The following is a 26117-nucleotide window of genomic DNA, read 5'->3' as shown; positions in this document are numbered from 1 at the left end:
CACAGGCCGACACTCTATCCACTGAGCCAAACCGGTTTCGGCTTAAATTAGTATTTCTTGACTTTTTACTTTTAGGCATTATTTACTCACTCCCACAATAGAGAATGGAAATCCAATTTTCCCTTCAGCCTTCCTGTACATATATGAACATGAATTTTTAAAATTCATTATATTTTTAAAATATTTTTATTGATTTTTTTACAGAGAGGAAGGAGAGGGATAGAAAGTTAGAAACACTGATGAGAGAGAAACATTTATCAGCTGCCTCCTGCACACCCCCTACTGAGGATGTGCCCGCAACCAAGGTACATGCCCTTGACCAGAATCCAACCTGAGATCTTTCAGTCCGCAGACTGATGCTCTATCCACTGAGCCAAACCAGTTTCGGCATATATCAAGGAAATGCTACTGCAGCTGCCCTAGGATGTGCCCCCTCTTCCTCTTTCCCCCACCCCCGTCATCTCCATCTCCCCAGATCCCACAGGGTGGGAATATATGGATTCCATGAAGAGCTGGGGTTAGGGAAGGAAGAGCAGGAGCTTGGGGAAATAATGTTTGCATGAGCTGCTGAGGGGAGCAAGCAGCAGTGTCTTCTAAACCAGAGAAGCCTCAGGAATTTGTGGCAACCCAGTTCTTCAGGTTCCACTGTCTTTTTTTATTTATTTATTTATTTAAATATATTTTATTGATTTTTTACAGAGAGGAAGGGAGAGAGATAGAGAGCCATAAATGTCGATGAGAGAGAAACATCGACCAGCCACCTCCTGCACACCCCCTACCGGAGATGTGCCAGCAACCAATGTACATAACCTTGACGAATCGAACCTGGGACCTTTCAGTCTGCAGACCAATGCTCTACCACTGAGCCAACCAGTTTTGGCATCCACTGTCCTTCTTATTGGTGCCTTGACCTGGGATCTGGAGCAGAGAGAGCCACTGTGCCAGTCTCTTAGCCCCCGGGTTTAACAATGCCAACCAGAGCAGTTTAAAGGGGGTGGAGTCCTCTCAGGGGCATGACAGGCAGGCCAGATTTGGGAGGGGGGGGTGCGCTGTTGTGGAGAGAAGGCGAGTGAACTGGAGTCCAGACAAAATTAAAAACTAGGAAGCCTTTATTAGCCGACTGGCTGGCCAGCTGGCTGGCCGGCCAACCAACAACTACTCTGCCTTTCTCCGCACAGGACTCCAGAGAGCAGCAGCCACCCTTTGTGCAGGACCACTTTTAAGCACATTAACCACATACTGTTTTTGCAGAGCAAGCAACGCAAGACAAAACAGTTTTTCCCATCAAAACCGGTTTGGCTCAGTGGATAGAGCGTCGGCCTGCGGACTGAAAGGTTCCAGGTTCGATTCCCATCAAGGGCATGTACCTTGGTTGCGGGCACATCCCCAGTAGGGGTTGTGCAAGAGGCAGCTGGTCGATGATTCTCTCTCCTCGATGTTTCTAACTCTGTATCCCTCTCTCTTCCTCTCTGTAAAAAATCAATAATATATATTTTAAAAAACAAAACAAAACAGTTTTTCCCCAAGCAACGTCAGAGTCATGCCATGATGACCATGTTATTCACAGGGTCATCCTGTTCTTCAGAAAGCTGACAGTGACCTATGAAAGAACGCACATGTGCTGGGAAGGGGCCATGATACCGTATCTCAAGGCCTGGCCTGGTGTCAGCTCTATCTGAGGCATAAGCATGCTCAAAAATCCCCACTCTCTAACAGGGGCAATGGGTAACCCAAAGAAGTCATTTACTGTCCCTGGAATGTCAGCTATTACCCAAGTCTGTTATTGGGGAGGGTTGGGTGGAGGTATCGATCAAACTCCCATTCTTCTATTCCTAAAGCCCGCACGGCTGGCGTCCTTAGCTCTGTCTGAGTCACTTCTGTGTTCCGTTCCTACAGAAGATGTGGCAAGCGAGGCTGCCTCCCACCAGGCTAAAGGCAGGGGAAGAATGTACTCACACGCTGAGTTAAGTGGCGCGCATGATTGTGGGGAAAGCTGAAATGGACCTCTGACCTAAACAGTGGCTGCATTCCTGAAAGTGCTGGAATCAATACGCGGTGAATGGAAGTCTGGCTTTCAACCTGAAGCATTCTGACATATAAATACCACTTCAGAGACAATCTGTCTGACTTGATTGATCTTCAGTTGTCAGCTAGCTCCTATCTTCCTACCTTAAGGTTTCTCCACTCCTCAACCTTTCTATAAAGAAAGAGGTAAAATCGTGTATAAGAAGGAGCCTGAACTGCCGAAACCGGTTTGGCTCAGTGGATAGAGCGTCAGCCTGCGGACTGAATGGTCCCGGGTTCGATTCTGGTCAAGGGCATGTACCTTGGTTGCGGGCACATCCCCAGTGGTGGATGTGCAAGAGGCAGCTGATCGATGTTTCTCTCTCATGGAGGTTTCTAACTCTCTATCTCTCTCCCTCCCTCTCTGTACAAAATCAATAAAATATATATTTTTAAAAACTGTTTAAAAAAAAAAAAAAAAAGGAGTCTGTACTAAATCAAAGACTGAGATTCGAATTCTGGCCGTGCTATAAACTCCCTGGGTGTGCTTGGGCAAACCACAACTGTTATAGGCTTCAGTTTTCTGCAAATTGAACAGTAAGACTGGATAATCTTGGAGGGGCATATTAATAAAGACTCATTGTTAAAAGTGAAAAAAACTGCCCTAGCCAGTTTGGCTCAGTGGATAGAGCATTGGTCTGTGGACTCAAGGGTTCCAGGTTCGATTCTGGTCAAGAGCACATGCCTGGGTTTCAGGCTTGATCCCCGGTAGGGGGTGTGCAGGAGGCATCCAATCAAAGATTCTCATCATTCATGTTTCTATCTCTCTCTCCCTTCCTCTTTGAAATCAATAAAAACTTATATATATATATATATATATATATATATATATATATATATATATGTGTGTGTGTGTGTGTGTGTGTGTGTGTGTGTGTGTGTGTTTAAAAAAAAAGGTGAAAAAAACCTCAACCCATATTCACTTGAGCAAATCCAGGAGTTTTTTGGTTTTTGTAATTGAATGGTCCAGGGCAAGTTCTCGCAGATGGTATAACAGAAAAATATACTGGTGTCCCAAAAAAATGTATACATGCCCGGCCAGCATTGCTCAATGATTGAGTGTTGACCCATGAACCAGGAGATCTTGGTTCGATTCTCAGTTAGGGTACATGCCTGGGTTTTGGGCTCGATCCCCAGGAGAGAGAGTGCAGGAAGCAGCTGATCAATGATTCTCTCTCATCATTGATGTTTTTATCTCTCTCTCTCTCCCTCTCCCTTCATCTCTGAAATCAATAAAAATATAAAAACATGAATACACACTTTGAATAATTAGTCATTCCAATGGGTTAAATCTGAAAAGAAGCATCAATTGAGCTATCAAAAATGTATATGAGGGAGAGAATCCAAGATGGCTGCTCGGGTAGACACCTAACCGCAGCAGCACACAACAATTTCAATGGAATACAACTAAAATGTAGAGTGGACATCGCCCAGAGCTACAGGTAGTCGACTGACTGAAAATTCTACAACAAGAAGAAAAGAGAAAACCAGAAGGAAAATCAGAGGAGCTGAAAAAAAGCCTAAGGTACGGAGACACGCTGCGCGCTCGCACGCAGCTCGCGGAGAGGTCACAGCCGGAGAGGAGAAGAGGGCTGGGTGCTGCCTGGCGTTCCCTAGCAGAAAGGAAATAAAACCCCCAGCCTGGGCTGAACCCCCGAACCGGCAGCGCTGAGCTCCAGTTATGGGCCAGACCCTGGGGACCCAGGCTCCGGCAGGGGGAGACGAGGCTGTGAGGCGGAATCCCAGGCAAGCAGCGAAAAGCAGGGCCCCCGGAGTTGCGCGCACATTGTGCACAGAGGACTGAATGTTGACTCTGATGCTGGATTACCCTAGCCGGAAGGAACAGGGCCTCCGGCGGCGCTGAGCCTCAGTCCGGACTGCTCTGAACCCCAGTTCTGGGCCAATCCCTGGGGACCCAGGCTCAAGTAGAGGGAGACGGGGCTGTGAGGTGGAGTCCTGGGAGAGCGGCGAAAGGCCGAGCCCCTGGAGTTGCGCACATTGCTTGCAAGGGAAGGAATTTTGACTCTGATGTGGGATTGCCCTGGAGGGAAGGAAACGGGAGCCCCGCTGTGTTGGGCCCCAGTTTCGACTGCTCTGAACCCCAGTCCTGGACCAGACCCTGGGGACCCAGGCTCGAGCAGGGGGAGACGGGGCTGTGAGGCGGAATCCCAGGGGAGTGGCGAAAAGCAGAGCCCCCAGAGTCGCGCGCACTGTGCGCAGAGGACAGTCTGTTGACTCTGATCCTAGACTCCCCTAGCGGGAAGAGAAAAAAAAAGCTCCAGACTGGAGGAATGCGACAGGGAGCAGGAGCCCCTGCCGGACACCAGGCAGCCGGGCGCCGGCAGGGAGCCGGGCGACGGGGCCCCCAGGGGGGGTGCCCCTGAGCCTTCGACCGCTGAGCACGGGCAATGGAGCCAAGGCCGGGGGCTGCTTCCTGGGCGGCGCCAACCCCGGCAACAGGCTGGAGCAGCGCGGGAGCCCGCGGAGAACAAAGGGGTGCCACAGGCCAACCTGCTGAGCTCCCAGGACAAGGAGGAAGAAACCAAAGAAGTTCTCAATGTGAAGAAATCAAGTGAGAGCAAAAGATAGTAAAATTACTTAAGAAAGAATACAAAGAAGATCTTGAAAAATCAAAGACTAAGTCAGAACTCAACTCACCAGCCAACATTGCAACATATATGCATTAAAAAAAAAAAAAAAAAAGGACAGAATGTTGGAACAGCGGCGGCCAGGCCTAGAGTACCTAGGCACAAGGCAGTGGCAACCGGGCCCGGAGCAGCAACGGCCAGGCCCCAGAGCAGCAGCAGCCAGAACCAGAGCAACAACAGCCAGCACTGGAGCAGCCAGACCTGGGGCAGTGGCAGCCAGGCCTGAGGCGGAGGCAGCCAAGCCCAGGGTGGCCAGTCCAGGAACACCCAGACCCGGAGTGGCCGGGCCCGGAGAAACCGGGCCCAGAGCAGCCGGGTTGGGAGCAGCCAGGCCCAGAACAGCAGTAGCCAAGCCCGGAGCATCCAGGCTGAGAGCGGCCAGACTCGGAGTGGCCGGGCCCGGGGCAGCCGGGCCCAGAGCAGCCGGGTTGGGAGCAGCCAGGCCCAGAACAGCAGTAGCCAAGCCCGGAGCATCCAGGCTGAGAGCGGCCAGACTCGGAGTGGCCGGGCCCGGGGCAGCCGGGCCCAGAGCAGCCGGGTCGTGTTCTGCCAGGCCCGGAGCAGCGGCTGTCAGGCTGGGAGCGGCCAGGCCCGGAGCAGCCGGGTCTGGTGTGGCCAGGCCTGAAGCAGCGGTTGCCAGGCTGGGAGCAGCCAGGCCCGGAGAAGCAGCTGCCAGGCTGGGAGCTACCAGGCCTGGAGCGGCAGGGCCCGGAGCAGCCGGGCCCAGAGCAGCCGGGTTGGGTGCGGCCAGACTCGGAGCAGCAGCAGCAAGTCCAGAGCAACTAGGTCGGGAGCGGCAGTGACCAGACCCAGAGCAGCTGGTTGTGGAACGAACCAGAGCAACAGAGGCCAGGCCCAGAGCAGCCAGGCCCGGAACAGCTCGCTCCTCGCCTGCCCCTGCCCCACGGCTGCCTCTCAGACATGGCTGGAAACTTTTGCGGGAACTTGAGGGTCTGCTGAATCAAGTGATGAAGGCTTAGCTCTGGATGTGTTGAGTTAGTATAGGGCTGTGGTGTTGATCTGTGAGTGCCTTGTGTGGGGCCTGGATGAGGCTTGTTGACCTATTTGGAAATGTCTTTTGTGTGAAATGTATCATTGGGCATGTGGTGGTATTGTTGATATGAGAAAATGCTAAGTAACTGATTTACTATCTGAAAAGGGATTTACTATCGGGGAAAGGGAGGGAGGAAGAGATTGAACATAAACTGTGCACCTATGGATGAGGACAATGGGGGATGGGGAGGGGGCAGAAGGTGGGGTGGGAACCTGGTGGAGGGGGGAAGAAATGAGGAACCTTTGTAATAATATGAACAATAAAGATTGATTTAAAAAATAAATAAATAAATAAATAAATAAATAAATAAATGTATATGACACTGTGTGTGTGTGTTTTGGATTCAGGCCGTGTCACTAACTGGCTAGGTAACCCTGAATAAGTTACCTTAGTTTACTCATTTAAAAACTGGGATGAGCCCTGGCCAGTGTAGCTCAGTTGATCGAGCAGGTTTACTCCCCTCCCCCCCTTAGGATTTAGGGTTTCATATATATATACAATATATATATATTTCAGAAAGAAAAGGAGAGGAGATAGAAACATCAATGATGAGAATCATTGATCGGCAGCCTCCTGCACGCCCCCTACCGGGGATCAAGCCTGAAACCTGGGCATGTGCCCTTGACCAGAATGGAACCTGGGACCCTTCAGTCCACAGGCCAACGTTCTATCCACTGAACCAAACCAGCTAGGGCAGGCAGGTTTGCTTTTTGATAGTAGAGGATCTTAGAACACTTTAGAGCTTTGTAGGTCATAAAGTGAGTGCCAAGAAATCATCCCACAGCAAAGTTTCAACAACCCAGCATTGCATTATATATCAGGATATCAATGGAGCCAAAAAAAAAAAAAAAAAAAAAGTGACTCAATGTAACCATCCTCACAGAAGACTGATGCAATTATTTGCCTAACAACTTATTTATTTATGATCAGGATAATGTCCCATAAAATATCAATGTTCCCCCATCCAGGAAAGCCCCCTCCCCTTTGCTAGAAAATAAATAATTCATCAGCAAGTAGCTTGGTAGGCATGGAGTCCGTCTTGAGGACCACCTGACTGAGCCATCGTGAGGTCTGACAGAGCACTGCCGTGGTGACCCAACTCATTGCACCCAATGCAGCATCTATCAACCGCTGCATTTTCTAGCTTCTCTTCTCCAGGGTCCTAATTGGCCAGGTTGCTCTGATTCCCATCATCTGTATCTGGTCCACACGACCTATAACTGCTCTAGTTGATGAGATGTCACTTTGTCAATTATCATCACAATCCAGTCTGTCTAAAGTTTCACTGGGTTGCCATGAGGGAAATGTGTGTGTGATCCCAAATTGTTCAGGTATCCACATACGCCTAGCCCCATCAGTAGCTAATCTCACCCTTCCTGTATGGGTTTCACTAGTTAACCACAGAAACAGCTGGATTTCCCTGACAGTCTGGTTCTTGGTTACCCTCTAAAGATACTATCAGGCTTACCAAAGAGGGTGCTCTCTTGGAGCATGGATTTATGACATGCTCCTGAGGTAGGTCATAGTTCGTGGTTTTCTGTGTTTAAACTGAAGGGCAATGTTTGTTTTTTTGTTAATCAAGGCGCTCCGTTTGGAGTTTTGAAGACACTACTACAGAATTTTAATTTGTTTTTCTACCTCGGCTTCCATACCAGTGCCTCTCCAGTTTTAATCTGATTACATGGGAACCCTCTGCTCTCCTTTTCTGCCTGTGTTTGCTTCCGACTGTTACAGTTGCTTCTCAGCCTGTTATTTTTTTTTTTCTTCTTCTTTGAGCCTCAGTGTTAAGGATTCTCTGATAGGGATCTCTCATAAACCCCTCTCTTGCATTCCCCCCTCAATATCTATTATGTATTTTTCTGTCTCCATGTGCGTCTCCTCCTTCCCGTGGATATTGATTTAATCCTGCCCCCCACCCGATGTTGTCTCTGTGATTCCCCTCTGTCTCTTCCCCTATTCTTCTATCTCCGTGTACATCTCCGATTCTGACTTTTCCCATCTTCCCCCCCCAGCCTCTGCCTATCAGTCCCTGTCAGTCTGTCTTTGTTCTGCACTGAAGCTGCTTGTCCTTTGTCTTTCTGCCTGTCTCCACACCACATATCTCCTGCTCTCTTTTTCTGTCAATAAATCTTTCCACTGACTGGCTCCTCCACCTCCCACTCTTCTGCGTCTCAGCTCCCCTGACAAATCCCCCCCATCTCTTTCCCCCTCTCTCTGCTCTCACTCTGTTCATCCCTCAGCCTGCCACGATTACCCCCGTCTCTCCTGAGCCTGGTTGTTCCTCCTTGTCACTCACTCTCACTCAATCACTGCCTAGACTCTCTGTGCCTTCCACCCTGGGGGTCCCTTCCTGTCAGCCTTTCTTTATTTTTATTTTTCTCTTTGTTTAGGAGCATTTTACCAAGTCTGCGAACTGGGTTTATCTCAAGCTTCTGTAACAGTCTTTCTCGATATTTCTGCCAAGGATCCTCTGTCCTGCACTCCATTTCCCTTTGCCTCTGTGTCTTCTGTGCAGCGAGTCCTCTTTCTTGCTGTCTTTCCCTCAATCTATATATGTCTTTCTCTGCATCCGCTTCGTCTTTCTTTAGCTCCGCGTTTTGGCAGGAATTTTTAAAAATCTCCTGTCTCTTGCTTTTGCTCATGTGTCTTTTCTGTGGGTGATTACAGATTACCTCTGGTCCATTGTTTAGTAGACTAGCAACCTTAATCTGCTCAACACTCCCCAGCACCTGGATATTCTGCATGAAGAAGGGAGGGGTCTTATGCAATAGAAAAATAAATAAATAAATGCAGCCTTGGAACCCTGGCCAGTTGGTTAGAGTGTTGCCCTGATATGCCAAGGTTTTAGGTTCGATCCCTGGTCAGGGTACATACAAGAAGCAACCACTGGCCAAAACCGGTTTGGCTCAGTGGATAGAGCATCGGCCTGCGGACTGGAAGGTCCCAGGTTCAATTCCCGTCAAGGGCATGCACCTTTGTTGTGGGCACATCCCCAGTAGGGGGTGTGCAGGAGGCAGCTGATCGATGATTCTCTTTCATCGATGTTTCTAACTATCACCCCTTTTCTCTGTAAAAAATCAATAAAAATATATATTAAAAAAAGAAGCAACCACTGAATGCATAGATAAGTGGAACAACAAATTGATATGTCTCTCTCTCCATCCAAAAAAAAAAAAAATCAATAAATCAAGACAAAAGAAAAAATGCAGCTGAAGTGGCAGGGGAGAAAGGAGAGATTGCAAATGACTTCATCGCTCTGTAGCCAAAAGGAAGCCTCTCCTAGGCTTCTGCCTGTGCCTCATTCTTCCAGGAAGCCCTGGGCCTAGGAAGACCCTACACTGTGCGCCCAGCACGGGTGTCTGAGTCCCTACGAGAGCTCTGTCCTAAAAGAGAGACCTATTGTCACTCCTGACCCAGTGACACGCCACCCAGTGTTCTTGAGCTTGATATGTATGTTTTTCTCATTAAAGGTTCAAAACCAAATTAATAAAATAAAATAAATAAAATAAAAAGAAGGGAGACCTAGCCCCATGTTCATCCCTCTAAAAATGGGTCTTTTCTTTGAGAAAGTCAAGATATTCTAAAGATAAATTTCAAAAAGGCAGATGCTGGACACAGTAGGACTCAGGTGAAGTACAAACACAACAGTGGGGTTTTGAGAACCAGAAATCTCAGCGGCAATCTCTATGCCCCGGGTCTTTGGTCTCTGAGCAGCTGGTATGTCTATGTAACTCCTGGCTACAGAGGGCACCTGTTGCGTTCTCCTCCCACTGCCAGAGTTTGGTCATAGGTGAGATCCCTTCCCTCTGGCCTTACCCCCACCCTACCACACCTCTACTCCCCATGAGACTTCACCTTCCCTCACCTGTCCCTGTGCTAGAGCAAAGGGATTCTGTTTCCTTTGGCAGTTAACGTGCAGTTGCATGGGTCCTGCCACCCTGTATTGGTAGCACTGGCTGTACCTCTTGAATTAGTTTTCTGGAGAGGACGGTTATCCGATGAGGAAATGCAATGCACAATAGCTCAGATTCCCAACCATTTCTTTTCGGGGCCTAGGAGTGGGGGAGGGGTATGAATTTGCAGGAAGAGGAGCTGAGATGCTGAAAATCCAGTCCAGTCTTTACCCCAATAGGGGTGTCTGTGCATTGTAGACCATCATCTCCTTGTCCCCCAAGACTGGCAGAAGGAGAACCCGAGGCTTCACCCTAGTCTTTCAGGCCGAGAGGGGAATCCTCCTTGGGGGCAGGCTCACCATCATATGTCCTGGCGACCCTCGCTTCCCTGTGCCCACGGCTGGATGAATGAGACTGAGACCGCAGGACGTCACTGATGAAGATTAGGACACCCTGTTTGATGCTCAAGGCTCCCACGGTGGCCAGCCCGGTGCCACCGAGGACAAGCAGAGCAGGAGGCACCAGGCGGTAGTGCCAGATCAGCCACAGACTCATCCACACCAGCGGCGCCAGGCGGAAGAGGACCAGGGTGGCCAGCGTGGCCCAGCTGGCCAGACTGAAGGCCACGGAGGGGGCCTGGTGAGAAAGCAGCAGCAGCTTTCTCAGGTGCAGGCAGGCGGAGTTCAGCTCTAGGAGCAGAGACACCAGAGAGAAGCCCACGTAGTGGTCGAACAGGACGGCAGTGCCGAGGCAGCTCACTACCTGGGGAGCAAAGGGCCAGAGGTTAGAAGACCCCCCAGGACCTACCGCCCATCATGTCCTAATATCCCGGCCCGCCCAGGCATTTTCTGGCATTCTTTCCCCGAAAACACCCCACTTTATGCTGGCCCTATGCCAGGAGCCCAATGGCTTCGAAACCATCTTTCCAGTCTTCTCTGGGGCTGCAGCATCTGCACAGTAACCCCTCCCCCCAAATCTCCCATCCTGGTCTTTCACGCCCTATCCCCACTCCCAATACCGGGGCTCCCTCCTTCTCAGGAAAGCTCCGTGTTTAACGTTTCTGCCATGGACAGGACACCTGTGGGAATGCAACCCCCTGAGGCAGAGCGCAGACCCCCAGCTGTGCCAGCAGTCAATCCCCGCCCCTCAATTCAGGATCCAGCCCAGGGAGAGAGGAGTGTCGGACTCTCTGGTGGGGAGTCGAGAGGGACAGAACGCGGATGAGAGATTGGGGTCTGCAGTTGGTACACCTCCCTTCCTGCCTCCCCTTTCCCTGAGTCTCACCGCCAAATGGTGACAGAGAAGCTCCCAGGCCTGGCCCCAGGTCTGGTTCTTCAGCATGTCAAGTCCATCGGCCAGGAAATAACCTACGGGGAAGGGTGGCAGCTGGGGTACAGTCCGGAGAGGACTCTCCAGCCCCTGCGTCGGCGGCCAGTCCTTTCGTTCCCCTCAGGAACACTGACAGGAGAGCACCCCCCAAGCTGGCCCAGGCTTCCCTGCAGACTCACCCACAGAGACAGCCACCAGCAGCAAGGTCCAGGGCGGGTGGGTGTGAATGGGGTCGGTGGCCAACTGAGGGTATAGCACCAGCCTAGAGGAGATAGGGGGTGGGGGTGGGGAGCCGCCGTGAGCTCCGTGCAGCCCCGATCCTCCTGTGGGGCACGCCCGCCCGTCCACCCACCCCAGCCTCAGACTCTCAAGGTGCAGCATCCCTTTGGAAGGTGCGGCCAGGTCTTCTCCCGTTAGCTCCCCGTCCCGCGCCCTCACCCAGGCACCCCCCTCCCGAACCTCTGAGCCCCGCACCCGAGCAGCGCCCCGAACCCGGTGATCAGGCTGTGCACCAGGGAGACAGCGATGTTCCGCCACTTCCAGCGGTCCTGAGCCGTGGCCCCCGGCACGGGCAGCCGCCGCAGCCCCCAGTGCATGCCCCGGAAGGCGGCGAAGGAGGCGCCGGTCACGAGGAGCCCCGAAGCCCCCATGGCCTGGCGGGCGGGCTAGGGCCGGACCGGTTCCCGGGGCCCCGCGCGCTCGCCCCCGACGCATCCGACGCCCGCTCCGGAGGCGGCGGCCCGCGGCGGGCAGGGCTGGGCTCCTGGGCTCCCCGGCCCGCCGGCCTCAGGGGTCTGCCTGCGGTGACTTTTCCAGGGCTGGTCCGCGACCTCCCGGCCGCACCGTGATTGGAGCAGCCGCGCGCCCCCGCCCCCGGAGCCAAGGCAACCGGCCGCGTCCCGGCCCCGCGACGGGCTGCGGGCGGGGGGGCTGCCGGGCTGGGCCGGGCAGCGGGACTCGGGGGCCTTCTGGGGAGTGGACAGAGGTCTTCCCCGACCGCCCGCGTCCGGAACTTTTTAGAGCTCCAGAAGTAGGTCACTAACCTCACCTGACACTCCGGGGGGCCCCGCCCCACTACCTTTCCCCTAAAGTCTCACCATCGGGCCACCCCTCCCACCCACCCCCGCGGCCCCGGGGGGGAGAGGCCGGGCAGGCCCGCCGCCACTTGCTTAGACCTCGGCTCCCACCCCCTCCCCGCCTCCACTGTGGGGGAGAGGGCGCCGCACTTCCCGGGAGCCAGGTACCCCTTCTGCCTCCGGAGGTTTCCCGGCCCACGGCGCAGCCCGGCAACCCCACATTCCAGGAGCCCTGCCCCTTCCAGAGCACCTCTCCGCTGGAACGCCTGCAGCTTCCATTCGGGAGGGAGGGGCCCGCTGGGAACTCCGCCCTCGACCTTTTCTGGGTGCCCCATAGTCAGAGGAGTCTCACTACGGGGAAGAGGAGGCAAAGGGGGCCGCTCGGCACTACAGTCCTGAAAAGCACCCCTCCCCCGAGGCGGTGCCTGGTGGGTGCGTCTCCCCATCCGAGGAGGCCGGAGAGGTCAGTTACCTCAAGGTGGGCAGAATCACAGAGAAAACGGAGACGCGTTGGGCTTTCGTGGCAAGGCTTGTTAGGATTCCAGAACCTTTCAGCCTGTGAAGGAAAATCTCCCTCCCCAACCCGTTTCCTGAAGAGTTTGTGCTGTTTTCCATCTTACTCCACACCTTGAGCTGGTTGCCAGCCAGAAATCCAGAGCCGTTTCCTGTGCGCGGAACAGGCCCATTCCAGCTACTGCCAGAGAATGAATTTCTTAACCTGATTAGGAGGCAGCTGATTGATGATTCTGCTCCCCCGAACACTCTCACAGCCCTCTTTCCAACCAAAACTCCACTAACCCCAAGGGCCTGGGGACATCCCTTCGTTCTTCCACACCCACATCTCCAAAAACAATTTTTTTTAAAGTTACACTGATTCTTTTAAATTTTGTTATATGAAAGCCATACACAATTAATGTAGCAAATTTGTAAGTTACAGAAAACATGAAAATTACAATTACTTTATTCCACCACCCAAAAATTAACACTTCGGAGTACAGTATAGCCTCCATCTCTGTTTCATGTATTGTATGCAGGTATATACTTATATTTTAAAAAACAAATTTGAGATCACATGATATACACTATTTTTTATAACCTTTTTTTATATATATATTTTATTGATTTTCTACAGAGAGTAAGGGAGAGAGATAGAGAGCTAGAAACATCGATGAGAGAGAGTCATCGATCAGCTGCCTCCTGCACACCCCCTACTGGGGATATGCCCGAAACCAAGGCACATGCCCTTGACCAGAATTGAACCCGGGTCCCTTCAGTCCCCAAGCGGACGCTCTATCCATTGAGCCAAACCGGTCTCGGCTATTTTTTATAACCTTTTAATTTTTTGTTGTTAATCCTCACCTGAGAGTCTTTTCTCCATTGATCTTTAGAGTGGAAGAGAGGAAGGGAGGGAGAGATGGATTGGTTGCCTCCTGCAACCCAGGTATGTGCCCTTGACCAGGAATAGAAGCAGAGACCCACTGGTGCAATGTCTGGTGCTCCAATTACTGAGCCACTGACCAGGGCTGTAACCTTTTTTTTTTTTTAAATATATTTTATTGATTTTTTACAGAGAGGAAGGGAGAGATAGAGAGAGCTAGAAACGTCAATGAGAGAGAAACATCAACCAGCTGCCTCTTGCACACCCCCTACTGGGGATGTGCCCGCAACTCAGGTACATGCCCTTGACCGGAATCGAACCTGGGATCTTTCAGTCCGCAGGCCAACGCTCTACCACTGAGCCAAACCGGTTTCGGCAAGGGCTATAACCTTTTAAAATATATATATTTATATTAAGTATACTTAATATATATACCGGTATATTTTTAAAATCAATAAAATATATTTTTAAAATATATATTTTAAAAAATGTATTTTATTGATATATATATATATATATATATATATATATATATATATATTTTTTTTTTTTTTTTACTGAGAGAGGGAAGAAGAGGGATAGTTAGAAACATCGATGAGAGAGAATCATCCATCAGCTGCCTCTTGCATACCCCCTACTGGAGATGTGCCTGCAACCAAGGTACATGCCCTTGATAGGAATCGAACCCGAGACTTTCAGTCTGCAGGCCGACGCTCTATCCACTGAGCCAAACCGGTTTCACCACCTTTTTTTAATATTTATTTTTTATTTTTTTGATTAAGCCTTTTTTTTAATTAAAACTTTTTTTAATATTTAAAGGACATTTTTTTCCAGCCAAATATTCTTCATGACTTTTAAAAATATTTTATTGATTTCAGAGGGATAGGAACACCATGAAAATTATAAATCAGCTTCCTTCTACACACCCCCTACTAAGGTTCAGGCCTGCAACCCTGGCATGTGCCTCTGACTGGAACTGAACCTGGGATCTTTCAGTCCACAGGCTGACGCCAATCCACGTAGCCAAATCGGCTAGGGCTCTTTTACATGGCTGCCTAGTACTCCACCATCTGGATAGAGATTGCAAATTTCCTTTGCAGCAGAAATGAATTCCCAGACAATTACTTCTCTATTGCAATGCTGGAATGAACATCTTATAATTAATTTTTTTTCCTTAGGCTAAATTCCCAACGTAGGTTTACTAGGTCAAAGGCCATAATATGTTTGATACATATTATCAAACTTACATCCAGGAAGGCTGTACCAATTTGTACCCCTATATGCAATGTATGTATTATTTTATCGATAGTACTCCTTTGCCAACAACTGGGTCTCATTTTTTCTGTTATAGCTTGCTATGAAAAAAATGCTTTGGGGGTGGGGTGGGGTGGAGGTCAATGGGGGGAAAAAAGGACATTTGTAATACTTTCAATAACAACAAAAAAAATGGTTATAGCTACAATATATTTGCCTCTCTTTAATTAATAATGAAGTACACATTTGTATTCATGGTTTTATTCATTTGCTTTTATTTTATGAATTTCCTGTGTATATCCTTTCACAGCTGGCTCTTGTTCCTTGAAGCTGCTTATATGTAAATTACAAGGTAGGAGAGAGGTGGAAGGAGGTAGGGGAAGCCACAGGACACTTTAATATGGTCCCACATCTCTGAAGGAGGCGGAAAGACTGAAGATGCCGGGAAGCTTGTCCTTGCCGGAGGCTGGGTGTCCTCTCTCTTCCTGGGGTGCTCCTGGCCTTTATGCCCCCCTCTGCAGGGTGCCCAGACAGGTCCTGTGCACTGCAGGCTTTGTCCTTCACTGGTTTTCCGCCTGCCTGTGTTCCCAGGACGCTCCTCCTCATCTCTGCTCCATGATCGGTGAGGATGGCAGAGCCACACACCCAGGGCTGGAAGGAAGCACTGTGGCCAGTGGAGCGAGGAGGGGAAGGAAAGACGGAAGCAATGTCCAGGGACAGAGAGATCTTTGTGGAGTGGACTCAGTCTACCCACCCCCTCTACCACAGTCCCACACACATCCGGCTTAAGCTGTGGAAGAGCTGGGTTCAGTGGTCTACTCTCCCCTAAATCTTTTGAGTTTCTCACAAATGGGTAACAGGACCCAGCTCCTCTTCCCCCCCAAAATAGAACAAACAGCTTCCTGCAGCCCCTGAAGGCAGCCACCTTCAGGCAGGGATTCTAGGCCAAGGCTGAACCACACCAGAGCCTGAGCCAAAGAGTGCGATTGGATCAGGAACTGGGGATGGCAGGTTTATACTGCCTGATGCCCCAAAGGGGTTGAGTCCCAGAACTCAGCTCTCCTGGTTGCTGGAGGGGAGAATTTCCTGCCTGCACAGGGCTGAGTTGAGTTTCACACACCATCCTGAAAGTGAAGTGAGGAAGAGCGGTGGTGGCCGTCAGGGGCCGCAGTCCTGTCATGGGTGGCAGAGGACCCCTGGGGCCACCTTTGCACAATGAGAAGTCAGTGTGGAGGCGGAGCCCCTTTAGCCCTCCAACCCCCTACCTCTGGGGTCACCGTCAGGGACGGGGAGAGGGGCACTAGCTTAAGGGAAAAGCTGTTTTATTCCCACCCCAAGCTGAGTCTGCACAGATGGGCTTCTGGTTTCCTCAAGCACACTCCACTGGGTGATCTCTCCATCTCAGGCAGGTGGGGAAGCTGAGACTGGATGTCTAAGGGTGCCACATATAGGTCAGCATCCCTGAATCTCGAGTCTGGGCCAGTCTAAGGAGATACAGGAAAGGTAAGAGCAGGGGTATGGCTACTGAAAAGGCAGTTTTAGTATGACCTTCTGGACCTCACCTGGAAAGACCAGTGGAAAGAATGAGGGATAAGGAAGGAGGGCCAAGAAAGACATCTGGGTAAAGGGATAGACAGGGTTTCTTTTGCTCCACTTCCTCCCACTGTCACACAAAGACTGACTAACGTTAGGCAGCCGGAGACAACTATTCCCTAATTCAGTCAGGGTCTCTCAAATTGTTCTCTCTTGTGACGCCAATCAGGGTGAAGGCTCTCCGACTGAACAAGGTTCCCTTTCCTGAAACATATCACCATCACTCCTGCTGTCCAGACCTTCCCAGCCCCAGTTCTGTCACCTTCCAGAAGAGGGGGAAAGCAGCTCCTTCTCCTCCTCCTCCTCCTCCTCGAAGCCAGCGGCAGAGGGCAACAGTTCTTCAACTGGCAGCTTTAGCGGGGTCAGGACATAAAGCTTGCCACTGAAGAACTACTGCGGCTCAGCCAGGTGAGGGTGTGGGAGGTGCCGGCTCCTAGAGGCAAAGGGAAGAGAAACAGGAAAGACCTGAGCAGGGTCATGTCACAGGGACACTGTCCATCCAAGTCCAGTGCCAGCAGACACTCAACCTTTAAAGAAGGGCTCTTAGCCTGGGCCTGCAGGAGCTCAGGGAGAAGCAAGGGGCAGCTCTAAACACATTTCCCTCGATCCTCTTCCCAGAACTGCAGAAACCCAGGCTCTGGTCCCCTTTGCCCCAGCCACACATGGGCTGGGGGTGGGGAGGCAGCCTACTCAGCCTTCGGAACAGTCAGGACCTGGGACCCTGGACACGCCCTTCCCTTTTTTCCAAGGTACTAGGTGAGAAATTGTATCTCAGGTCCAGAAAGGAGTTCAGGGATCAGCCCAACTGACTTCTCCCCAGAGAGCCCAGCTGGAAAAAGTTTTGGGGGCCTGGATGTGGGAAGAGGGAGGAAGGGAGGAGGTCTAGAGTTTGGAAGGTCAGCAGAGGCTCCTGGGACTGAGGGGCGAGGACGAGGGACCAAAGGCTGGAGGGGAGGGAGCTCAGGCAGGGAGGTTGGGCAGCCTCCCCTGGACTCTCAAATGCCAAGCATTCCGCTTGCGCATTCCGGGTACATCTGGTATGAATTCCAGGCTGTCTGCCGGCCCCTCCAAGTCTGAACTTTGTTCCAAGTTCCAAGCCCCGCCCCCACAGTTCCAACGCATGAATCAGCAGGAAAAGCCGGGCCCTGCAGCATGGCCAGGGGAGGGGGTTGGGGGCGTGGCAGGCTTGGGGGCCGAGAGCTGGGGAGGGCGGGTCTGTGCTGACACTCAGCCCAAGGGCATGCCCATGCCAAGGGGAGTGGCCAAGGTGGTCTTGCCTTGAGGTTTCTTATACTTAGAGGGTAAAAAAAAAAGACTAGGGTAAGGTTGGGAGGCTTTCAAATTACAAAACCCTCTTGGAAAGCATGAATTTTGAGGCATCTTCCTTCTCCCAAGTGACCAGTGCCCAGCTCCTTCCCATTCCCCTCTGTCGGGGCCAGCTCTGGTCAGCCCAAAGGACTTAGCGGCTGCTGAGAGTTTGTGCCAAGCAGGTGCCCTTGGCTGCAGAGCGGGGTGGGTCCAGGGCACTGACCCTCTGACCAGCTGCTCCATCAACCTCCTGGCACCCCGACAGCTTCCAGCCCAGCCTGACAGCCAGGATGACAGGCCAAAAGAGTTGGAGGCAGGAACGAGGGCCAAGGGAGGTGGGGGCGATAGCCTAGCCCGAGGCCACGGGGAGGGGCCAAGAGTTGGCCGAGAGGTGGGGAGAGAGGGAGCCCAGCGATGACTAACCCAGGCGCCCCACCCAGCCAGCCGGTTTCCCAGGCGGTCAGGCCAGGCCTGGGCTAGGGCCCCCACAACCGGACAGGCTTGGGGGAGGTGCAGAGGTGACCTTCTCTCGGCCCAAGGCTGCTAGTGAGGCTGGGGGGGTGGGGGTGGGGAGGTAGAGTTTCCAGGCCTTCCTCGTGCCCGCTCCCCCCACCGACCGCGGTGAAACCCTAAACCTTTGGGTTGCATAAGGCCCCGGCACCGCCGCCCCCTACTCCTCTGCCCTCCCCCCTTACATAACCTCCCCTGGAGGGAACGAGAGGAGGGGCCGGCCCGCCCAGAGACCCCTTCTCTGCCGGGGTACTCAGCTGGCCCGGACTCAGAGAGTGCCGGGAGAAGCCAAGCACTTCCACTGCCTCCCGCCCGGGCCACATCCTCTCCAGGCGGAGCGGTCGGTCCCGTACCCTCGGACCAGAGGGCGCGAGGTCAGCCGCCCCCAGCCCTCCCGCCCCTCACCGCCCTCCCGCCCCTCACCTTACTCCCAGCTACTCCGCAAGACCCTCCGCCACGACTCCTGTCTCGGCCTCTTTTTTTTTTTTTTTTTTTTTTAAAGAAAACACCAGACACACTAGTCCAGCCAGCCCAGGACCCTCTCCCCCGGAGCGCCCCTGCCTCCGCCGCCCCCTCTCCCCTCTCCCCTCCCCCGGAAGGGCAGGGTGTGGCCGCCAGAACCGTACTTGCCCCCATTACCCCCGTCAGCACGGTTCCCTCCAGTGCGGCCAGGACCCCGGCTCACACCCACCTGGTGCTGGGTGTGTGTGGGGGCTGCCGAAGGTTGGGGAGCAAATCAGTGCGTCCGTGCCCCACGGCCGGCGGCGCTCTCTTCCCAGCGCCCAGCGCACACCGGCTCCAGTCTCCGATCAGCTGGCGGCGTCGTGACGCACGAGTTGCGATTGCACCGCCCTGGGCCAATCACCGCCCACCGGTGTGCGGCGTGGCCACACCCACTCGGGGGCGCCCGCCCTTCGCCCTGATCCCGCCTCTCCGGGCTGGCTTAGCTCAGATTGACAAGGAGACCACCCCTTTGCCTAAGTGGAGTTGCACTAAGCCACACCCACCAGCTCAAGAGCCGGCCAATAGGCGAAAAGGCGTGGCTCGGCCCTCCGCTAGGCTACTAGCTTTGAAGGAGCCCCTACGTCAAACCAGGGTCCGAAAGAGCAGCAGGAAGTAAAGGCGTGTGTGTTCGCAGTGCATTCTGGTCCTTGTAGTTCTCGAGCTGACACCCCCCCATTCCCAGAATTCAGAGCGCTCTGTGAGTTGGCATTTTTAAATCATCTCTGAAGCCATCCCCGGCGAAATCCTTAAAGGGCTACGGCCCCTCCTTTTTGGAGCCGCGAGTGCTTCTTTTAGACAACCCCAAAATGGATTCGCTGACCTCTGCAGGAGGCTCTCTAAGGAAAAAAGTGGAACAGGCGAGGCAGCAGGAGTGGGCAGAACTGAAGGTGGAAATCAGTCCCCAGGGCAGCAGACTCCTCCACGGATGGGAATTCCTGAGGGCTTTTGCGGTAGGGGAGACTGCCCACCTCTCCAAGCCCCAGCTTTCACTGGAGAGATCTAGTCCACCCCTCCTGGGGGTAGGGGTGGGGGTGGGGGGAAGGCTTCCTGACCAGGAGACTTTCCTTGGAGATGTCTGGTCCCAGTCGCAGGGACAGAGCCGCTTCCTAACAAAAGATTCATACTTTTTCGCGGCTGTGAAGCTGGGGAAGTCCCAGCCGGGCCGAGGACATCGCTCTCAGGATCCTCCCAGCCCTCCCACCCTTCCCCAAAGGCCCTTAATAAAATGGTCTGCTTACCCCTTCCCTTCCCCGACCCCTCCCCACCCCCCAAATAAAAAGAAGATTCATAGTACAGTCTTCACCTGAGGGTAGATGGAAGACTTCTGGTCAGAAACTAGGGGATGGCCGTGTCAAAGTGCAACTGGCCGGCAACCCCATCCTCTGCCTTAATACCCCCATTCAGTACCGCCCCTCAGAAGCTTTGCACTGACTCAGACCTACTTAGGGAAGAGATTGCAGGTAGAGACCAATGAGGAGGCTGTTCCTTCCCTCAGGAGCCAATCAGGGTGTAGAGGGGCGGGGGGGGATGGGCAAAAAACTGAAAGGATCCCAGTGACTTGGCAAAAGCTGCCGAACTGCTTATTAAAAGGGGCGAGTCTGGGACCCACCCCATAGCATCATCCCCCCCGCCCTAACCCCTTCCCAACTGAACCCAAACGTGTAGACAAGGATCCATGACTTTTCCATGGGCTCCAAACTGGGGGGGAGGCTAACTGAGCTGAAACGCTCTGGCTGGGGCGGGAGAGAGTTCCTTCTGTGCTGAATACGGGCTCTGCCACGTGATTGCCATGGTTTCTAGGAGCGCCACAATTCTGAACTTGTGTTCAGAGCTTTGTGCCTTTAAGGAAACTTTCTGCCTTCCACCCCAGTAACAGCTGACTGCTGGAAAGTGTGACCTCAAGGGACAAATCAGCTGCTACCACATCCTCCTTTTGGCCTGCCCTACTCCCTCTGATTAATTCTCTCCTCCCCCCTCCCCCCGCACCGGGTGGGGCGGGAATGAAGGAGACAGAACCCCAAATATGGGGGACCTGCTTGTATGTCCTCTCCTCTTCCCTCTTTCTGTCACCCTCTGCCTCCCTCCTCTCTCCCTTCCCCCCTGCTGGTTAGTTCTTCAGAGGTTCTGAGCTTGGAATCAGAGAGGTATTTCCTGTCGGCACAGTCAGCTCAGACCCACCCTCCCTGGTCTAGGAAGGGGGGCCAATATTGGAGAGGCCCAGAATGGAGGCTTGAATGTGTGTGTGTGTGTGGTTTTTTTGGGGGGGAGGGGAAGAGTCCAGGAATGGGTACTGGGGAAAGCCCAGTGAAGCTTCGGACTAAGCCTAGAGGAGTAGAACAGTCGTGGAAAGCAAGCCCCCAGGGTGTCAGAACCCTGCTCCCTGGGCCGGCCAGCTGCCCTTTGCTCCCTGCTCAAGCTGCCCTATGCCTCCCCGGACAGGGACCCGCTAAGTGAATGCCCTGGCCTTGCTTCTAACTCCACTTCTGTTTTTAGATGCCACCATGGCTGCTTCGGTTTTCACACTCTTACCCTCTACAGCCAGGGAGCTAATGTGGTGCCAACCAGGGCTGCAGGTGGCACAGTACCGGCCCCAGGAACCAGCGGCTTTGGCTGGGAAGCCCAGCAGGAAGACCTAAGTAAATATTTCTCCCCAGCTCCGAGCTGGGAATCAGGGTCACTCCAGGACAAGCTTAGTGTGAAGTCCCAGGAATGACTTGGCAAGGTTGGGAGAAACTGATCAGGGCCTTGGCCACGCTTGGAAGGAAGAGAAATCTCACCAGCTGACCCATTCCCATTATCCTTAGCATAGAAGCCGAATCCCCTTTCCACCCAAAGGCCCTGTAGCAGGCTAGTCTTTCTTTTGTTCTGCTAACTCTCATCCCCTCACCCTCCCACCCTAGGGCACAGGCACAGGCTTTCCGTCCAGGGTTTCTCAATCTCAGCACTATTGACATTTTGGATTGAATAATTTCTCGCTGTGGGGCTGCAGTGTAGGGGCCAGCATCCCTGGCCCACTCGATGCCATTAGCAACACAACTTGATCCTTCCCCATGACAACCAAGAGTCTCTTTAGACATTATCAAACAGTCCCTGGGATTCCGAATTGCCCCCAGTTGAGAACCACTGAGTTAGACAAACTTGGATTCAAATTCTAGCTCTTACCAGCCCTGAGCTTGATGAATATACTTAACATCTCTGAGCTTCCGTGTGCTCATCTACAAAATTGAATGAATAATAAATTCACATTGTAGGGATTAAAGAAGGAAATGCCTAGCACAGCACCAGGCTCACTGGCCCACAGTTGGTGCGTTAAACATTAGCTGCCTTCACTTTTCTCCCTGCCGGATCAGCGAAGGCCAGCCTCACCCGGCATGGGCTCACTGCCGGGGCAGCTGCAGCTTGCCTTCCTGACTATCCAAGCCATGACCTCCAGGACACTCAATATTGAGGTTGGCAAAGGGGGCTGGCTAATTTGGTCCTAGATTCTCCAAAGTCCAAAGGTGCTTGGGTTGGGATTCAAGGAAAAATTTGGAATAGATGTGTTACAAAGCATTATATCTCAAGATATGGCCTGCAGATTGCCTGCATCAGAATTACCTGGGGTGCTGTTAAAAATTCAGATTCCGCCGAAACCGGTTTGGCTCAGTGGATGCAGGCGTCCTCAAACTTTTTAAAGTGGGGGCCAGATCACGGTCCCTCAGAGAGCTGGAGGGCTGGACTATATGAACTACTAATTCCTACTGTAACACCTCGGCTGCGCTCACTGCCCAAAAAACCTGGCGGGCCAGATCAGACTCCTCTGTGGGCCGCATGTGGCCCGAGGGCCGTAGTTTGAAGACGCCTGAAGCGCCGGCTTGGGGACTGAAGGGACCCGGGTTCGATTCCGGTCAAGGGCATGTACCTTGGTTGCGGGCATATCCCCAGTAGGGGGTATGCAAGAGGCAGCTGATCTATGACTCTCTCTCATTGATGTTTCTAACTATCTCTCTCCCTTCCTCTCTGTACAAAATCAATAAAATATATTTTAAAAAAAAATTCAGATTCCTGCCCTAGCCGGTTAAGCATATGCCCGGGTTTTGGGCTTGATCCCCAGTAGGGGACGTGCAGTAGACAGCCAAATCAATGGTTTCTCTCTCATCATTGATGTTTCTATTTCTTTCTCCCTCTCCCTTTCTCTCTGAAATCATTAAAGTTATTTTTAAAAAATTCAGATTCCAGCCGTGGCCAGTGTTGCTCTGTGGTTAGAGTCAGCACAACAAAGGATCTCGAGTTTGATTGCTGATCAAGGGCACATACCTGGGTTGCAGGTTGTGCCCCGGTCAGAGCACATGTGGGAGGCAACCAGTAGATGTGTCTCTCCTGTGGATGTTCCTCCCTCCCTCCTCCCCTTCCACTCTCTCTGAAAAGCAATGGGAAAAATATCCTTAGGAATAAATATCCTTTTATTTACCAAAAAATAAAAATTCCGATTCCTGGATTTCATCCCAGGCTACTGAATCAGAAGTACTTAACCAAGTTTGAAAAACCACTGTTTTAGGGCTCAGACTGGGGAAGGCGTCAATGCCTCAGAAATCTTAGTGCACTCAGAGCTCACCATTGCAAGGACTTTCTTGTTAAAGAGAAAGGAAGAATTCTGATTGGATTTACTCTCTTGGAAATATTTGTTCATTGGCAGCCAAGGTTGATCTGGCCCCGGATGATTCATTAATCCTAACCAGTTCATTAATTATCTTCTTTGCTCTCACTGCTTTGCAGAGTTAGGCTATTACTAGAACAGGAAGATTCATTTTAGAATCTAAACTACCTCTAAATGTTTTAAATACTCCTTTCTATATTCTGGCATTGAAAAGACATAACTTAAGTGAAAATTAAAAGGAAAATCTTATGGAATAATGAAAAAAAAAAAAAAAAAAAGGAGCCGAAACTGGTTTGGCTCAGTGGATAGAGCGTTGGCTTGGGGACTGAAGGGACCTGGGTTCGATTCCGGTCAAGGGCATATACCTTGGTTGCGGGCATATCCCCAGTAGGGAGTGTGCAAGAGGCAGCTGGGCGATGACTCTCTCTCATCGATGTTTCTAACTCTCTATCTATCTCCCTTCCTCTCTGTACAAGATCAATAAAATATATATTATAAAAAAAAAAAAGGAATTCTGAGGTAAGGTTAGTTACACCCAAGGTCATGGTTGCATTGCAAGCTAAAACCACTAGAGGGCAGGGCACACACAGACTTACAGAAAGAAAAAGTGCCTGTTCAGCCTAGGTAAACTGAGACCAGAGTAAAGACCAAATGGACCTAAGTTTATGGGCACTAAGAAGCAAGTACTACCTCCTGACCATCAAAATCCATCCTCTAGTCTCAAGTTCACAGACCCAAGTTGGGGATGAGAGATTGACAGGAACACCTAATTTTCCAGCTGGAAAGAATAATGGTGCTGTGGCCAAGGAGCACAGAGAACATTGGTTTTAGATTGGCCTGGATTTGAATCCTGGCTCTACCTTCTTAGCTATGTGACCCTGGGCAAGTTACCTAAGGTAGTAATTTTCCTAATCCTAATGAGGATTAAACAAAACCAGGTATGGGAAGTGGTTAGCATGGTGCCTAGATCCTAATTAGTGGTCGTAAGTTATGACCAAGGTCTGATGACCAAGCACTTCAAAGGTTCCAGCTGCCCCTTCAAGAAAGAGGACACAGCAGCCCCTGGCTCAGCTGGTTGTAGTGTTGACCCGAACACCAGGTTTTGGGTTTGATTGCCGGCCAGGGCACATACCTACCGGTAGTTTTCAGGCTCAGTCTCTGGTAGGGCAGCAGCCAATTAATGTTTCCTTCTCATATCCAAGTTTATCTCTCTCAATTAAAACGTATCCTCAGGTGAGGATTAAAAAATGAGAGAGAGCCGAAACCGGTTTGGCTCAGTGGATTGAGCATCGGCCTGCGGACTCAAGGGTCCCAGGTTCGATTCCGGTCAAGGGCATGTACGTTGGTTTCGGGCACATCCCCAGTAGGAGGTGTGATGGAGGCAGCTGATTGATGCTTCTCTCTCATCGATGTTTCTAACTCTCTGTTCCTCTCTGTTCCTCTCTGTAAAAAATCAAAATATATTAAAAAAAAAAAAAGAATAGTCCTTTAAAATAAATAAATAAATAAATGAAAATAAATAAAAAATTAAAAAAAGAGAAAAAATATGGAATCAGATTATAGCAGAGCCATTCCTGTCTCTTCTCTAATTTGGACTTCAGTTTTTCTTAAGTGACCTTAAGGAACCCCCTACACAACTACTACACCACCTTCTAGGGGTGAGACTCAAAACACAGCCAGTGGTTTCACGGCAGACAATGGCCTTTCTGTCCTGCAAGTGAGTCAGAACCAAGACCCCTTGAAGGAGTCCCGTAGCATTGCTGCCAGGAATCTGGTTTTCACTTACTGTCCTGGGCTGCACCTCCCCGCACTGTGGTATCTGCAAGGTTCTGCCCCAGCAAGCAAGCTCCTTGGCAGGGCAGAAGCTGATCTCAAACAGGAAGTCTTAGGGAACATTTCCTCCTGAGAACGCAAGGCCTCTGAGCCTGGGCCACTTCTCTCCCGAAGGTCGTCAGGAATTAAAAAAAAAAGAAAAGAAAAAAAAAAAAGTGTGTGTGTGTGGGGGGAAGGGGCGGGAAGAGAGCCGCCAGTTGGGAGGACTTCAGGGCAGAAAGTGTGTGCACCAGCTTCAAAGTCTCCCTTCTGCCACTTGGACTTTTTTTTTTTTTTTTTTAACTAACCTTTTTTTAAAAAATATATATTTTATTGATTTTACACAGAGGAATTGAGAGGGATAGAGAGTTAGAAACGTCGATGAGAGAGAAACATCGACCAGCTGCCTCTTGCACACCCCCCACTGGGGATGTGCCCGCAACCAAGGGACCTGCTCTTGACCGGAATCGAATCCGGGACCCTTCAGTCCGCAGGCTGACGCTCTATCCACTGAGCCAAACCGGTTTCGGCTGGACAAACCTCTTTGATGGCTCTTGGTGAAAACCTGTAAAATATATAAACAGTAATAACCGCCATCCTCCCTAGGTTCTGCGAGGCCAAGTGGAATGTTCCTGATCACACAAGTTTTGGAAAATTAAAAGTTCCTTCTTTTGGAAGCCAGTACGGAGGCGATGAAGGGACTTGATTGAAAGTCGTCAAAAGTCCCTTATCTGTAAAACCGGGAGGGGCGATCAGTCCCCTAGGGCTCTATCTCTGGAAAAAGCCCTCCCTTCGATCAGTGTTCGGGATGGTGCAGAAGGGAGCAGCGAGGGGAGGGCCAATCTCGTGGGCAGTTCAGCACTCACTCCTCTGCACTGTTGGGGCCGATTGGGGCCCCTTTCAGCTCCGGAGGAAGCAAAGCCGCCACCAGCTCGGAGCAGAGCGCGGGGCCGCAGGGGGACGAGGTCCGCGGGGCGGCGGCGCGGGCGGTAGGCGGGGTCCCGCCCGCCCCGCGGAGCCACGTGCGGTTGTTTCCGAGCAGGGCGGTCACGTGAGCC

At 51.8% G+C, this 26117-nt stretch overlaps 1 protein-coding gene and 1 long non-coding RNA gene across 3 annotated transcripts; both read right to left on the bottom strand.

The window, feature by feature from the left end:
• Positions 1–8940: 8940 nt before the first annotated feature.
• TLCD2 (TLC domain containing 2) lies at positions 8941–12052 on the bottom strand. The gene is made up of 4 exons (XM_036408656.2): positions 11463–12052; positions 11168–11250; positions 10944–11026; positions 8941–10421 (listed from the first exon to the last, which is right to left on the bottom strand). Exons 1-4 carry the CDS (start codon positions 11636–11638, stop codon positions 9972–9974), a joined length of 792 nt encoding a protein of 263 aa, XP_036264549.1. The 5' UTR covers positions 11639–12052; the 3' UTR covers positions 8941–9971.
• A 2854-nt stretch (positions 12053–14906) lies between these two features.
• Positions 14907–19861, bottom strand: LOC118702545. 2 transcript variants are annotated; one of them, XR_004982758.2, is made up of 3 exons: positions 18799–18985; positions 16552–16722; positions 14907–15820 (listed from the first exon to the last, which is right to left on the bottom strand). It is a non-coding gene; the product is annotated as an uncharacterized LOC118702545 (long non-coding RNA). The 2 variants fall into 2 exon arrangements; XR_006739630.1 differs by having other exon boundaries at positions 14907–16722; positions 18799–19861.
• Between the last annotated feature and the right edge of the window lie 6256 nt (positions 19862–26117).

Source organism: Pipistrellus kuhlii, unplaced genomic scaffold, assembly GCF_014108245.1.
Source record: "Pipistrellus kuhlii isolate mPipKuh1 unplaced genomic scaffold, mPipKuh1.p scaffold_m20_p_39, whole genome shotgun sequence".
NCBI classification, from domain to species: domain Eukaryota; kingdom Metazoa; phylum Chordata; class Mammalia; order Chiroptera; family Vespertilionidae; genus Pipistrellus; species Pipistrellus kuhlii.
This window is presented reverse-complemented; position numbering and strand designations above follow the sequence as displayed.

What these genes read in the sequence shown, in the direction of transcription:
- TLCD2 (XM_036408656.2), bottom strand. Translation starts at nt 11,638, where the DNA reads ATGGGGGCTTCGGGGCTCCTCGTGACCGGCGCCTCCTTCGCCGCCTTC. An exon ending in GGGTTCGGGGCGCTGCTCGG is followed by an intron (nt 11,251 to 11,462) that starts GTGCGGGGCTCA and finishes TATCTCCTCTAG; the next exon opens with GCTGGTGCTATACCCTCAGT. An exon ending in TTCTCTGTCACCATTTGGCG is followed by an intron (nt 10,422 to 10,943) that starts GTGAGACTCAGG and finishes TTTGCTCCCCAG; the next exon opens with GTAGTGAGCTGCCTCGGCAC.